The sequence below is a fragment of the Austrofundulus limnaeus genome, unplaced genomic scaffold (assembly GCF_001266775.1).
Source record: "Austrofundulus limnaeus strain Quisiro unplaced genomic scaffold, Austrofundulus_limnaeus-1.0 Scaffold89, whole genome shotgun sequence".
NCBI lineage: Eukaryota > Metazoa > Chordata > Actinopteri > Cyprinodontiformes > Rivulidae > Austrofundulus > Austrofundulus limnaeus.
Window position 1 is genome coordinate 1464586 of NW_013952491.1, and position 14875 is coordinate 1479460.

At 40.4% G+C, this 14875-nt stretch overlaps 1 protein-coding gene across 1 annotated transcript in view; it reads right to left on the minus strand.

Moving 5' to 3' along the window:
- Positions 1 to 14875, minus strand: part of edc4 (enhancer of mRNA decapping 4) — a 28442-nt gene that overhangs the window by 12126 nt on the left and 1441 nt on the right. The window contains exons 2-24 of the mRNA XM_014012197.1: positions 14096 to 14255; positions 13914 to 14025; positions 13735 to 13834; positions 12410 to 12596; positions 11640 to 11787; positions 11428 to 11532; positions 11239 to 11351; positions 11073 to 11156; positions 10895 to 10990; positions 9384 to 9483; positions 9132 to 9312; positions 8826 to 8892; positions 7116 to 7207; positions 6734 to 6918; positions 6577 to 6647; positions 6185 to 6311; positions 2724 to 3019; positions 2431 to 2652; positions 2255 to 2356; positions 1171 to 1311; positions 993 to 1029; positions 638 to 785; positions 393 to 548 (exon numbers count right to left, since the gene is read on the minus strand). Of these exons, the coding sequence (XP_013867651.1) occupies positions 393 to 548; positions 638 to 785; positions 993 to 1029; positions 1171 to 1311; positions 2255 to 2356; positions 2431 to 2652; positions 2724 to 3019; positions 6185 to 6311; positions 6577 to 6647; positions 6734 to 6918; positions 7116 to 7207; positions 8826 to 8892; positions 9132 to 9312; positions 9384 to 9483; positions 10895 to 10990; positions 11073 to 11156; positions 11239 to 11351; positions 11428 to 11532; positions 11640 to 11787; positions 12410 to 12596; positions 13735 to 13834; positions 13914 to 14025; positions 14096 to 14255 (3030 nt within the window). The remainder of the gene's footprint in view (positions 1 to 392; positions 549 to 637; positions 786 to 992; positions 1030 to 1170; positions 1312 to 2254; positions 2357 to 2430; positions 2653 to 2723; positions 3020 to 6184; positions 6312 to 6576; positions 6648 to 6733; positions 6919 to 7115; positions 7208 to 8825; positions 8893 to 9131; positions 9313 to 9383; positions 9484 to 10894; positions 10991 to 11072; positions 11157 to 11238; positions 11352 to 11427; positions 11533 to 11639; positions 11788 to 12409; positions 12597 to 13734; positions 13835 to 13913; positions 14026 to 14095; positions 14256 to 14875) is intronic.

The window sequence follows — 14875 nt, forward strand, 5'->3', positions numbered from 1 at the left end:
GTTTAAGATTAATTGTGATTAATTCACAGCTACCTTGGAATTAATAGATTAAAAATTTTAATCATTTGACAGCCCTAAAAAATAGCAAAAGGCAAACTAAAAACTAAAAGTAGCAAAGGCTAGCTTAACGTTTTAAACCGAGAAACTAAATATAGCTAATGTAGCTGGGAGCTAAAAGTAGCAGGACAAAAGCTAAATGTAGTAAAATAAGACAAAAATGTTTTTTTTTTCCAAAAAGAAACAAGTTTTTGAAGGAACTGAAACAATCTCTGACGGGAATAATTATGTGGATAAAATTAAAGGTTTTAAAACTGTATAAAGTTACAAAAAGTAATAGTATCATTCAAAGAATATTTTACTAACACACACTCAGATTTTTCTCGTTTTCTTACTTGGAGGGACGGTTTTCTTCAGCTCCTCTCGCAGCACCTTGTCCATCCTGCTGCTCAGCGCCGAGCTGAGGGCGTGGCCCAGCTGCTGGCCCAGCTGCTCCTGAAGCCGCTGCTGATGGTTCTGACTCTCTGCCAGAACTCGGTCCAGTCTGCGGTCTGAGGGTCGACACGAGTCAAGGCCTCGGGAGAGAGCGTCGAAACGTGCAGGCGTGACAAAAACACAAGGTTTAGAGACGAAAGGATACGCTCCTGGTCCTGGTGCTTCAGCAGCAGGTGCTCCACCTGAGCCATGATGGTACCGGGCATGGTCTCCATCAGCGCCGACATCTCGGACAGCTCCCTCTGCTGGGCCCGCAGCAGCATCAGCAGCTCGTCCTGAGTTTCTGTGTTGAACTGAATCAGCAGTAAAGGATTTAAAAACGGCTCAAACTCATTTTTTCAGTTTAATGTGAATTAATTTGAGGTAATAATAATGTTGGTTCCAGTATAACTCCTAAATGCTTTGTTTTTATTTTAGAAATGCAGAAAATTAAACATATTTTTGAGAAAACAATGATTGAGGTAAATATGGAAACAGTTTCAGATCTGTAAGTATCTTACCTGTGCAGGATCCATGTGTCGGGGCTGAGAAAACTCACTGCAGGATGGTAAAAATAAACTAATTACTCCAACATATGTGAAGTATTAATGACAGCACTGTGAGATTTCATATAATCAGATGTTTTTTTTGTTAATTCTAATCTGAAACTTCGATCGGAGCGCTGAAAGAAACACCCGCCTGTCGTCTTTCTTCATCTTCCTCTTCAGTTTGGGCGAGCCTCGAGGCGACGTCTTCCACTCTTTGACCTGGATCCTGTGAGAGGAGCGGGAGCCGCAGTTCCCAGAGGAGGCCAGGCTGGAGATCTCATCGTCGGGGTCGCTGAGAGGAACACAGAAACTTACCATCAAACACACAAAATATTAAATAATTTAACAAGAACAGTTAACTGTCAACCCTGAACACAGACAGACCACTGAAATATGTCCTGTCTATCTCAGTAGGGTTCTTTACAGCGCTCGAGATTTCCAGTTAGCTTCTTAGCTTAGCCTCCTTTACAGCGACATATGTCGCAGCCAACCAATCCAATCATTTTAACCTTCAACAGAGGCCACGCCTCCAGGAAGTATCGTTTCTCTGTCGATCCTTTGCACCTACGTCTCACGTGGGAACACCATGACGGACGTCAGAAGTGAGGGAGTGTGTATTTAACAGAATGACTGCGACTGTTTTTCTGTTGGTTTTTGCCGTGGCTTGTAGCCTACTTGTTGAAGTTCAGCTAATTTGTGGAAGTAGCAGAGCTAGTCGGGCTCATGGACAGCTGTATTTAACAAGCTAACCAGTAAAACAGCTAAACAGTAGCGTTGTGTCACACATCAACCACTTCGGACGTTAGCTGCATCTTGATCCTCAAAAAACTGTTTGAGCTTTTTATTTAACTGTATTTATTTTTTTATTTATTCACATCCTACAGGCTCTGACTCTCCCAAGCTGCTCCCCGGTCTGATCATGTGACTAATACAGACGTTTTGGTTGGAGGATTGTGTGTCTGAGAGAGTGTGTGTGTTTGTTTTAGTTTATTGTGAGGACCCACTGTCCAACAAACGTGTTTGTTTTGACTCGCTGTACAGGAGTTAACGCTAACAGAGATCGTTTCTGATGTCCGTCACGGCGAAGTGGGCGGTCTTTTGGGGTGACGTCACGTGCAAAGGGTCACTCTGACCTTTGACCTTTCTGTTGAAGGTCGATCAGATCGGAGCTCCGCTGCGTCTGAATCGAGTCGTGTTTTTAACGTAAGGCTGCGCCCAGGGTTTTATTTTCATACCTCTGCTCGGCGGCGGCGTCTCGACTGTCGTTCTGCGGGAGGTGATAGGAGCGGCGATGGAAAGGTGGGCTCAGGTGTCTCTCCTGGGGCTCCTCCCTCGAGCTGAAACACAAATGAGTAAATCACAACAAACAATAATAAATAAGTCTGAGTCTGTTTTCAGACAGAGTACGGACCAGTCCTCCAGGCCGTTGTCCCTCAGGCTGTTCCTGGTCTCTCTGGTGATGTCGGGGGCAGCCGGCCACGGCGTGAGGCTGATGTCTGAGGACCCGCCCACTCCGGGGTTTTCCTGAGACAGAGCGTTCTCCAGCAGGGACGGCTGGTTGCTGAGCCTGGGCTCGGGGTCGGCCGCCGCGCTCGCCCCCACGTCTCCGCCCCCGAGTTCAAGAGGCAACAAGCTGAGAGGAAATCTGCGTTTAAAAACAACCTGACACAGGTGCCGGTAAAACACCAGGTAAGGGAAGCTCACCTGTTGTTGCCAGCAGCGCGCGGTGAGGTCAGCAGGTGCAGAGCGGAGGCGGCCGAGGCCATGCTGTCCGTCTGAAGGGCGGAGAGGGGTAAGGCCTCCAGTCCGGACCCGTGGCCCCTCTGGAGCTGCAGGGTCTGCGAGGCGATCTCCGGCATGTCCTGGGACAGAGCCGTGGAGGCCGAGGAGATGACGTCAGGGGAGCGCGCTCTGGTTGGAGACGCCATGAGGGGCAGGAGGGGAGAATCCAGGACCTGAGGGCTGTCGAGGGCCAGGGGACTGGTAGGAGACCCCAACACCTGAAAACCAAGAATAATTATTTATCATCTAGAGCAGAACTGTTCAAATAAACTGCCTGGGACCAGAGTTACTGCAGACCAACAGCTGAGAGCTGAACATCCAGCAGTTAAAGTCCTTCTGTATTAGTATTACTACTGTATTAGTATTATTAGTATTAAGTATTACACAGGTCTGTTACCTTTTATATAGTTTATTTTACTGCATTTAATCATAAATGCACATACAAAACCCTATGTAATAAAAGTAGTGATAGTAAAACAACAACAAAAACAAAAAGAACAAATTCTGCCTCCTATTTACCACAAACAATATTTTAACATCTCTGACTTGACAACTTTTAAACTAATTTTCTTTTCACTTTCATAGTTTTACCTTCAACTGCTTGTAGTTTAAACTGTCTTATATATAAGGATGGGTACCAAATTCAATACTTTTATAAGTACTGACCGAATTCTGTTGGTACTACCGAGTACCTATTCACGTAACATCAAACGGTTCCGTGTTTCGATACCTAAACGCATCATTGCGACCAGTTTGGCGTAAGAGTGGTGAGTTTTCCATGCTCCACCTGAACGCAGCATCGTGTAAGAGCATGATGACATCATCAGCAGCTGGTTCAGTAAACAGAGTTCAGTCTGAACGTAGCTTGAAAGCCTCACAGCTCCTAAACTCGCTGAACAGACCGCCTCTGAATTATCTGGTGGATTAATTATGTTGTGAACACGACTTTCACTTGCTCAAAGTAAATAAAGTACCACCACTTTCTTTATTTCATCCACCATTAAACAGAGACCGACAGAGGAAAACAACAGAGGAGCTTCCCGACAGTCCGAACACGTCTGACCCGAGGTACCCATCCCTACTTATATATTCATAGAAATGGTTTGTACCAGCTTGTAGCCAAGATTCTAACGTTTCTGTAGACACCAAACATGTCATTAGCTGTGTTTCCATTACAAATGTGCGCAAAACTTTGTTGATATTCTGTTGATATTGAAAAAAAAACAGTTTCACTAATGCTGTGTTTCCATTAAGTAATAAATGTTATTAAAGTCACGTGAATACGTTTGTTCTCATGATAAGTCATTACAAACATGGCAGCGATGGATGTAAACACATAGCATGTTGCTACCACGACACTAGCGCTCATCATCAGAGGAGACGTCGGCGTCTTTTATCGAGGCTTTCCAGAGAAAAGTCCCTACTTGGGAGCGGCTACGTATGCTGTGTTTTTGGGAAATTGTAGTCAATAAGTTGAATATTTTCTTTTACAGCTTTGCTGATTTTACTCAGGGGTGGGCAATCCTGGTCCTGGAGGGCCGCAGCCCTAAATGTTTTATGTTTTTCCTGGCTCCAACACGCCTGATTCAGACGTTGATTAACCTTCTAAGTTCTGCAGTATGGAGGACCGACACTGACATAATTATAAATAAAAGCAGAAATATATAAATGAACCACTAAATAAATAAATACACTTAAAATGCACTAATTCAATTAAAAAAGAACTTCACCTCATGTTTTGTAATTTAATTCTCATTTAATTGATATTTTTTTAACAATTCAAATTTGACTGTTTTTTAAAATATATATTTTTCAGTTTTCCCTTTTACTTGTACGTACATTTGTCTCTTAAAGACCCTGAAAAGGAAGAAGCGTGTACAGAAAATGGATGGATGGATGGATGTTTAAATTGAAATATTTTTATAGTTTTGTCCCACAAGTCTTTTTTGTTTCGATGTGTTGCAGGCGTGTGCTGCCTCAGTTTAGCGTAAAGTTTAGTTAAAAACAAAGGCACGGGTAAGTTTTTCTCCTTGCCTTTTAAACTAAACTTTAAGCTAAACTGAGGCAGCACACGCCTGCAACACATAGAAATAAAAAAGCCTTGTGGGAAAAATATAAAAATAATTAAGTATAAACATTTAAGAGACACAAAATGCATGTAGAAGTAAAAGGAAAAACAAAAAAAATACGTATTTTAAAAAACATTCAAATTTAAATTATGTGTTAAAATATATAGACTAATTTATACTAAACTGAAAAAATAAATATTAAAGTCATTTCAAACAAAAAACATGAGATAAAGTTCTCCTTTGTTATTTTAATTGGTGCATTTCAAATGTATTTATTCAGTGGTTCATTTATATAATTCTGCTTTTATTTCTAATTATGTCAGTTTCGGTCCTCCGTACTGAAAGAAGCCTGATAATCATTCGTTCATTCAAATCAGGTGTGTTGGAGCAGAGAAGCAAGTAAAACATGCAGGGCTGCGGCCCTCCAGGACCAGGACTGCCCACCCCTGATTTTACTACTGCTTCTACTTCCTGTTGTCTTCATCGTCGTCTTTTTCACCATTAGAAAGATCCGGTTGTTGATCACGTGACTCCCGTGATGTGAAAAAAAGGTGTTTCCATTGCAGTTCTGTGAAACACACCCGATACGGCTGAAAAACCACCTCATCCTAGTGCAAAAACATTTTGTTGAAAAAGGTAAGTTTTCTTTTCAAAATTGACATGTTTCCATTGAGCAAATTTATTTTCGAATTTATAATTTGTTCATTTTCATGGTCGATGGAAACACAGTTTATGTTTAACTAAAAGAACTTATAGTCAGGGTTCCCACACCTTGGTCAACATCAAATTTAAGGACCTTTCAAGGACTTTCCAGTACCAATTTCCTCAAATTAAAGAACCACGCGCAACGACAATTACCTACTGCAGAATGTTACCAATAAACAGGTTTAATATCATACAAATTCAATGAAAAACTGAACACAGAAGTTGAGTCAGAATCAATGACGTCAGTTTATCGTAATCCTGAGTTATCCACCGCAACAAATGTAAGTTTTTATTAATTAAATTTTATAATTTATTTATTTAAACGATGATGAAAATCAGTCGTGCAAATAGAGAATTTCAATCCCAAAAACATTCAAGGACTTTCAAGGACAAGTGTAATTTTTGACTGTTTTCACAAACTTTCCAGGGCCTTGAAATAATTTTTTTCAAATTCACAAACTTTCAAGGATTTCAAGGACCCGTGGGAACGCAGCTTATAGTAATTAAAGTAGAAAACGGGGTTTGGACTTAAGAGATGAATGAACCAATTGGCGGGCCACCAGATGAATAGACCTGAACCACACTGATGAAGTCGGCGTCGGACCTTACCGCCAGGTTCTCCAGTCCGGGCAGCAGAACTCCAGCAGATCTGGGGCTGCTGGTGGAGGCCGAGTGTCCCAAACTGCTGCTGCTGTTATCTCCTCTGCTGGGACTCTGACTGACGTCATCCATCGCTCTGCACATCGAACAAAAACAATGATGTTACTAATATTTACTCAAAAGAACTGTTTGAAATGTTCCTGCCTTCATTATAAAGTGAAGTCCAGCATTTTAAACTAATAAAGCAGCAACAAAATAATGTGCACGCCCAACAATGCAAAAATAAGCTGTTTTTTCTCCTTTTTCTTTTTTAAGTAGGTCAGTATGACTGAGAAAATTTCAATTTTCTCACGATATGTCACCGACTGGTCTCCAAGCTACAAGCTGTTAGAAGGTCTGACCTGTCAGAGTTGCTGCTGATGGCGGTCACGATGGTCAGGCTGCTGGCGCTGCTGCCGGGAGACGCCGGGACCTGGACCAAAAATAAATAAATTAGTAAAAAGTGGAGTGTTTGTTTTCAGTTTTCCCTCTCTTCCTTCATGTAAAAACATTCGGTACCGAAGTGCTCGGTGTCATGAAGGCGTCTGGAGTCATCAGCTTGGGCATGGCTCCGCCGCCGGCCGCCGAGTTGGACAGGAAGTCTGAGGGGGCGGGAAGCGGTGGGATTTTTCTGAGGTCCGTCTGCGAGCCACTTCCAGATTCCTTATCGGAGCTCTGGTCTGTGAGAAGATCTGAAAACGAAGCTGAAAAACACAAAAAATGAGATCATCGGAAATAAAACCTAAAGCATGGGAGGAAAAGAAACAGCAGATTCTTATATTTTTCACTTCCAGGTTTAAAGTTTCTGAAAAAAAACACAAAGTCACAAATAAATAAAAACAGGAAAACTGCAGCTGAAACATCGACTACGGTTTGTTTCAATCTGAAACTCTCAACTCACCCAAAGCCTCCTGGGAATCAGAGTGGGGAAGAAATCCAGACGAGTTGGAAGCAAAGTTGGGCTGAAACCAGATCTGGACGTCCTGCAAACTCCTGAAAACACATGAAGGAACAAACTGTGAGCCGTGAACGAGCTGCGGCGCAAAAATACAAACATACTGATGGTTTGCATTAAAATGAGTCTGTAAAGACCAGAAACTAAAATAACATTTATTTTTTAGTCACAGTTTTCTTCAGAAATAATCCATTTCCTTGAGATTCATCATTTTTTCCCTGTCGGCTGCAGTCACACAGGGAAATCCTTTCGTATAATATTCAGTGTTGTTGGGAAGCTTGTTCTTTTTAAATCTAAAGTTGGAATCTGATGACATCATTTCAGACCAATAAAAACAAAACGGCGCTCACTAGCTTGACGTCAGCTCAGGTGTCAAATTATCAAATTTAAATAAAGTTAAACGTCATTATGAAACTTCTGAGATGAAGAGTCTGAAAACAATAAAACCAGTGTGGAAATAAAAGAAATTCTTCATTGTGACTCGTTTTAGCAGAACTGGTCACAAATTTAAAATCAACCCAAAATAAAAACAAATCAAACCCAGATTTTCTCCAGCCGCTGTTAAAAGATTCAAAACCATCTGAGTTGGCTGAACAGGAAAAAAGGAAATGATGTAAATAAAATAAAAATACAGCAGAGAAATGAAGCAATCAGAAATAATCCAGCCTATAGCTTACTGCGCTAACGTTAGCATCTCCTGCTTTCTGTTTTCTTCTTCTACACCAGAGGTCTCCACTGGTCCTCCTGACCCACTGTCCTGCATGTTTCACACGTTTGAAGACACTCTGATTGGATGATTTAATTCTTTGAAGCAGGGAAACATCTAAAGCAGGGGTGGCCAATCCTGGCCCTCGAGGGCAGCAGCCCTGCATGTTTTATTTTCTCTCTGCTCAGACACACCTGATTTGAATAAATGGGTGATTATCAGGCTTCTGCAGTACGGAGGACCGAAACTGACATAATTAAAAATAAAAGTGGAATATATAAATTGATTAATAAATAAATAAATACACTTAAAGTGTGCCAATATAATTCAAAAAGGAGAATTTATATAAAGTGTGTGTGTGTGTGTATGTATATATTTATACAGACAGCTAAATAAATAAATAAATACAATTAAAAATGCACCATTTAAATTAAAAAAGGAGAGCTTTACCTCACGTTTTATAATTTAATTGACCTTCATATTTATTTTTCCAACGTGGTTCCAAAAAATAATACATTTTTACAAAAAAAAACCCTGTAAAATGTAAATTATGTGCAAAAATATATTATTAGTTGGGACTAAGTTGGAAAAATAAATATGAAGGTCAATTAAATTATAAAACCTGAGATAAAGCTCTCCTTTTTGAATTTAATTGGCGCATTTTTAATTGAATTTATTTGCTGGTCCATTTATATATTTCTGCTTTTTTTTCTAGTTATGTCAGTGTCGGTCCTCCATACTGCAGAACTTGGTAATTCAATGTCTGAATCAGGTGTGTTGGAGCAGGAAAAGCATAAAACCTGTAGGGCTGCGGCCCTCGAGGACCAGGATAGCTCACCCCTGATCTAAAGCATGCAGGGGGTCATGAGGACCAGCGAAGACCTCTGGTCTAAAGAGTTCTGGTCCTTTTACGTCCACATGAGCTTCTGCTAACAGATAAGAACACTTACTTGGTGTGAACACAGTAGAGTTTAATCTGGATCCCAGATTTGGACTCTGCAGGTCCTTGGGCACCCTCTGGAGGACAAAACACACAATTTAATTTAATTTAATTTACAATCTGAATTAAAAACACATTTGACTCTTTCTGCACCTAAACTCCTTGTACATCCCAATTCACCTCAACTGAACAATAAATTTTTTCAGGCATCTGATCAGGACGCCTCCCTTTGGAAGTTTTGTCCCAGTCCGATTGTTAAAACGTTCTAGCCCCTCCCACTACACGACCAAGACAACTGGTGGGTTTCTGCGAGCACCTGCTGACATGCTCTCAGTGTCCTCCTCCGCAGGGAGGACCTCGGTGTGCCGCAGGCGGGTGTGGGTGACGTCCCGGACCCCGAAGCTGAGCACGGGGTGGGTGAGCAGGAACTCCGACACCGCCGTGAAGCTCGCCTTTCCCTTCTCCAGGTCCTGCCGCAGCTCCATCACGTACAGAACCTGGCAGACGACGACGAGTCAGAGACACAAACATCAAGAAAAACAAACAAAGAGCCGAGCGCCGGGCCCACCTTCCTCTGCACGTCTGTCAGAATCAGATACTCAGCAGAAAGATCCAAACTGGCCTTGAGGCTCGGCAGAATCGACGAGGTCAACGGATCAGGACAGAACCTAAGGAAACAAAACAAAACGTTTTTAGAACCTTTGTGTGAGGATCTATCAGAACCTCTCAGGTATTTCAGCACAAAACCTCTTTTAGAGCAAAAACTACATTTTTCGATCAACACACGCCTTCAGATAGTTTTGATTTAAACGTGTGCAAAAATTGTATTTTGTCAAAATATAATGAATTAATGCCTGATCGCTGAATCATTTGAAGGCAAAATGGAGAAATTCGAAACAATTCGGAGGCCCTTCATTTCATTTATTAAAAAGATGGAGACAGAAGAAACGGGACTTTGAACTGCTCAAATTTACAGCGACTGTAAGGGCACTTGTCTGTTTTGTTTTTTATTTTATTCTTTATGTATTTAGTTTTTTTACTTTGTTTTCTTTCTGTTTAAATTGTATATTACACCAAGTACTGTCAAATACAGTACAGTACAGTACAGTCAAATATGCTTTATAAACTGTTTTGTTATAAATAATAACAGGGTTCCTGCAGTTTAAGGCAAATTAAATTTGTGAGTTTTTAAGACTTTTTAATGCCAAGTGAAATTAAATTTAAGACCAATTTCATAATGAACACAAAAGACAAAATAAAAATAAATAAATAAATAATTAAAAACTGTAGCAGAAACTCATGAATCAAAGTATTTTGGTTGAAGTATTCAAATATTGCTAATAGTTTTTATCCATATCTAACCATAGCAGAAACATTCTTAGCAGTCAGTTTTAAACTTAATTTAATTTCAGGAAACCCTCTAACGACCCAACATTTAGAGTTTTAGGACCCTCAGTGGGGTCTTAACCCCAATTTGCTGTAGATGAAACCTTAAAGTGCCTGTGATGACAAGTGTTTGTAAGAAAAGTGATGCATTTTTGGCAACATTAACATATTACAAAACGAATGTCACATTGTTCAGATGAACAGTTGTTGAGATATTTGCCTGTGAAATAACAGGAAATGATGTCAAAGGGGAATGTCTGCATGTAAATATTAAAAAAATAAGTTTTACCAATTATTTTAATATTTGAGATGAATTACAATCATCCTACTTACATTGTGTTAACATTTTTAAGACTCTGAAAGATCGATTTAAGACATTTTAAGGTTAATTAATGCCTTATTTTTGGATTGATGAATTCAAGGCCTTTTTTAAATTTTTAAGGATCTGCAGGAACCTTGAATAAAAATAAAAACCATTTTGGAAAAAAACCTATATTTTTTAAACTGTCCTGACTTTAAAGACTTGATCATTTGCAGAAACTCATTTTCAGACAGACTTCTTTGTGTATTTATGACCTTCAGCTGAACTAAAGCTAATTAATGAATAAAAACATCAACATGTCACCTAATGACAGTCCACACAGGATCTTCTAAAGAAGCTAACTAAATGAGTAAAAGTGATGAATCAAAGACCTGATGGACTGCAGACAGTTCCAGGAAACGGTGCACCACAGCTTCAGCTCCTGGTTCTGGTCCGCCCCCGTTATCAGAAACCTCCAGAAGGGAACCCTGAGCAGAAACAACCAGACGTGATGAAAACAACACAAGCAGGATAAAACAGGTGAATGTTGGAGGTCTCAGCTGCACTGACTCTGGATCCTGTCTCTTGTGGTTGTCACAGAACAGGAGGCAGGACAGGGGCCGTCCTCCGTGAGGACGCAGCTCATGAAGACATCTGGGACAACAGAGGGGAAACAGAACTCAGGACAAAAGAAACAACGCTCCTTCTGATGGGTGGTCCAGATCTGCTCGCTCACCTGGGCTTGTCATGTCCACCTTCTATGTAGATCTGCCAGAACTTGATGAAGCCGTCATGGCTGGCCGTGGCCAACACCGTCCCATCAGGAGACAAGGCTCCTTGACTGACTCGCTGGAGGACAGACACAGAACAGATCGTACACGAGAGGAATCCACGGGAACAAAACCAAACCTGTCTGCTGCCCTACCTTGCTGTGACCTTTGACTGTGATGAGACCTTCTTTGAGCTCAGAGGCATCGACGGGCCAGCTGCTGTTGTTGGCTCTCAGGACCTCCAGATCCCAAACCTCGGCCTAAACCACAGAGAGGAACCAAACGTTTTTATCTTGATGTGAAATAAAAACAGAAAACCTGATGTCTTTTTTTAAATAAAAGGTTTGTTTTGACAGGTGTGGAGTACCCGGTCTTCATGCAGCAGGGCCAGAGTCTGGCTGGCGTCGTCCTGGTTCTCCTCGCCGTCGTCCTGGATGAACGGGCACCAGACGAGACGGCGGTGGGAGTCCAGCGGCGTGTCCTCCGGTCGCTGGATATGAACCACCATCTGATCCCTGTGGGGAAGCGGGGTTAAGGACAACAAGCGTTTTGAACAGGGAACACAAATGCTCACGTTTTTAATGCACGATATTTAAGTGGGCGGGACTTAATTAAGTGCCTGTGACATACACATTCTCCACATACAAAAAAGTCAAAGAAAACGTCTTTAAATTTAAGAAAGTTGGAATAATACACACGATTTTACCCATTTTGTCCCATAACTGGCATATTTTGTTTTGAACTTGGCTCAGCTGAAGTGAAACAGGAAGTGACATCAAAGGGGAACTCTTTCACAAAGAAAACTGTCTGGTCTTTGTTTATTGAAACAAAATTATTTGAACTCTGACTCTTCTTTATCTCTGATAGAGACTCAAAATAATCTTAAGAAACATCAGATTCTCCTCTACAGTCTGTTATTAGGCATTGTAGCAACGCTCTGTTCCATTCAGACATTCCTCTTTGACATCACTTCCTGTTACTTCACAGGCAAATATCTCAACAACTGTTCATCTCAGCGACATGAAATTTCTTTTGCAACATTTTATCACAGTCCTCTTTCTAAAAATGCATTCATATCTTTAACAAAGATTTGACGTCACAGGCACTTTAAATTTGTTCTTGTGTTTTTCAGGATACAGGATTTTGCTGCCGGTGAAAGTGAGCTGCCAAACCATCAGGTTTCCCGCCTCGTCGACGCAGCCCAGCAGAGACGAGTCGAGGTGGGCGAAAGCCAGATCTGTGACGGCCCCCCTGAATCCCTTCAGCAGGGTGCGCTCGTTAAAATCTAAACTTAGGACCCGGATCATGGCGTGGTTATTGGCTCCTGAAAGAACATAAAGTTTTATAGTTCAATTAAAACACTTCAGTTAGGACTGGTTAACCTCTTAAGACCCAAGAGGTGTTCTTGATGTTTTTGCTCGAAATCCCATGGTGAAATGTAACTGAGTATCTCAGCTTTTACAAACTCTACTTTAATAATCTTGGTATCAAAATAAAGCAACACTTAGGAGATTTTATTAGAAGTGTAGGTATTAAAACAGCTGCTGTGGTTTTAGAGATAGGATGGAACATAGTTTATTTTTATTTTTTCCCTCCTGTCTGAATAATTTTTGCATTATACAGTATATAACCCATTTAAAACCATAATGAATCAGGCTAAAAACTCTCGGAAACCATAAACCCACTTGTGGACATCACCTGTGCAAAGATTCATGCTGCTAAAATTAACTGAAGCAAAGTTACAGAGGTTTTAATAAAGAAATAATTTAGTGTGTTGTCTTTCTGCACAGGATGGACCATGTAGATTTTATTAATAAATGTTAAGAAATCTGAAGTTTTTATTGCAGAAATTATTTATTTTTTCTTACCTGCCTTAAAAGACTTGTTATTAAATGTTTGTTCTTTTGAAAAATTATCCAAACATTTATTTGTCACCATATATATTATATAAAATATAAAATAATGAGAAATTATGTTTGAATTCAGTTGGATCATATTCACTCAAAATCAAGGGAAAAAAAACTTTCAACACAATTTATTACATATTTTGGTATTTGTTTTGACTTGCTTTAAAAACAAATGTCAAAATTTTACCTTTACAGATTAGTTGTAAAATATTTACATATTAGTTGTAATATATTTTCAGATTTGCAACAATTCAATTTTGTACAGTTTGTAACTTTCTGATTCAGCTGTTTGTCATTTGAACTGTTTGGTGGAAGTAAAAATAGTTCCCATGAGCTTTTAGCCAAGATTCTCAGGTTTCTATTGATACCAAACATGTTCAGGTTCAACTTATAGATCTTAAGTTAACAGAAGTTAAAAGATATAAAACAGAAAATGCTGTTTTGCTCAAGAGGTTAACAGTGTTTCCACCTCAACTGTTGAGTAACGTTTTAAACTGCAAAATAAAAAACTGTGATTCTGCGTGGAACGCCCCACACACTCCCTGCAGGACTCACCTTTAATGGCGTAAACCAGGAAGGAGCTGGACACAGCTATCAGTCTGCCATAATAATACTTGTGTTCCCAGTCGTATTTGGCAACAGGCTGAATTTTAACCTGATGAAAAATAAACTCACGGTTAGAACTACACAAATATTGACGTTACAAAAACAAAGCTGTGTTATTGGTTGCCCACCCTGTTGCTGCCTCGGGCCTTGCTGTTGATGCTCGAGTCCTGACTCGCCACGATCTCCACGTTGCTGGAGGTGATGGGGATGCAGGTGGTCCCGTCGTCCCCGGTCAGGCAGCTGAAAGCATCCGTCTGGTTTTTATCAACTTGCTCTGTTAAAAAGTGGCTGAGTCGTAGGTTTTACTTACATCCTCTGACTCTCCTGAACGCTGCTGAGGTCCGTGGAGATGGGTCTGGTAGATTCGGACATGGCTGAGCGGTCGGTGCTTCCCAGCAGGCCGGTTCCCAGTAAACCGTTCAGCTCTCCGTTAAAGGAGAGTTTTCTCTGACCGTCACTGGGCTGAGGGTCTGAGGAAACAAAGTTTATTACTGCAAACTCTCTGTTCTGAAACAAGTTTTATTGTTAGGGAATTAGTTTAATATGGAACATAAGTTTTGACCCATCCAGTGTGTTGTTAGCAAAATATCTCACGAACCAGTGGACAGATCTGATCGAAGCATGAGAATATCTTCCATGAGTTCAGCAGCAGGACAACTATTTTAGTAATCACCTGGGAAATTATTTGTGCCCAACGAGCTTAAAGAGAAAGATTAGTTGGATAAAAGGTTTCTAAATATAAATCGTTAATTCAAAATACTAAACATTCAAAAAGGAGGAAAATATCCAAGGTTTCATATTCACTATGATTTAAACCAATATAAGAACAGATAAAATGCTCATTAATGTTTTCAATAAGGCTGTCTGGTACGGGATTAATGTTGTTCCAGCAGGAAGTGAATTTGAATTACTCAGATTGAAACTGAATGTTCATAATTTGAAATCGAATGCATTTGGTTTGAAAATGAATTTTGATGCAATCCACTGTAAAAGTGACAAAAACAGACAAAGTTATTTTATTGCAGTGATTAATTTTACCTACATGTAGAAAATGTTACATTTACAGTCTGGGTTCTGGAAGATGGGGAAG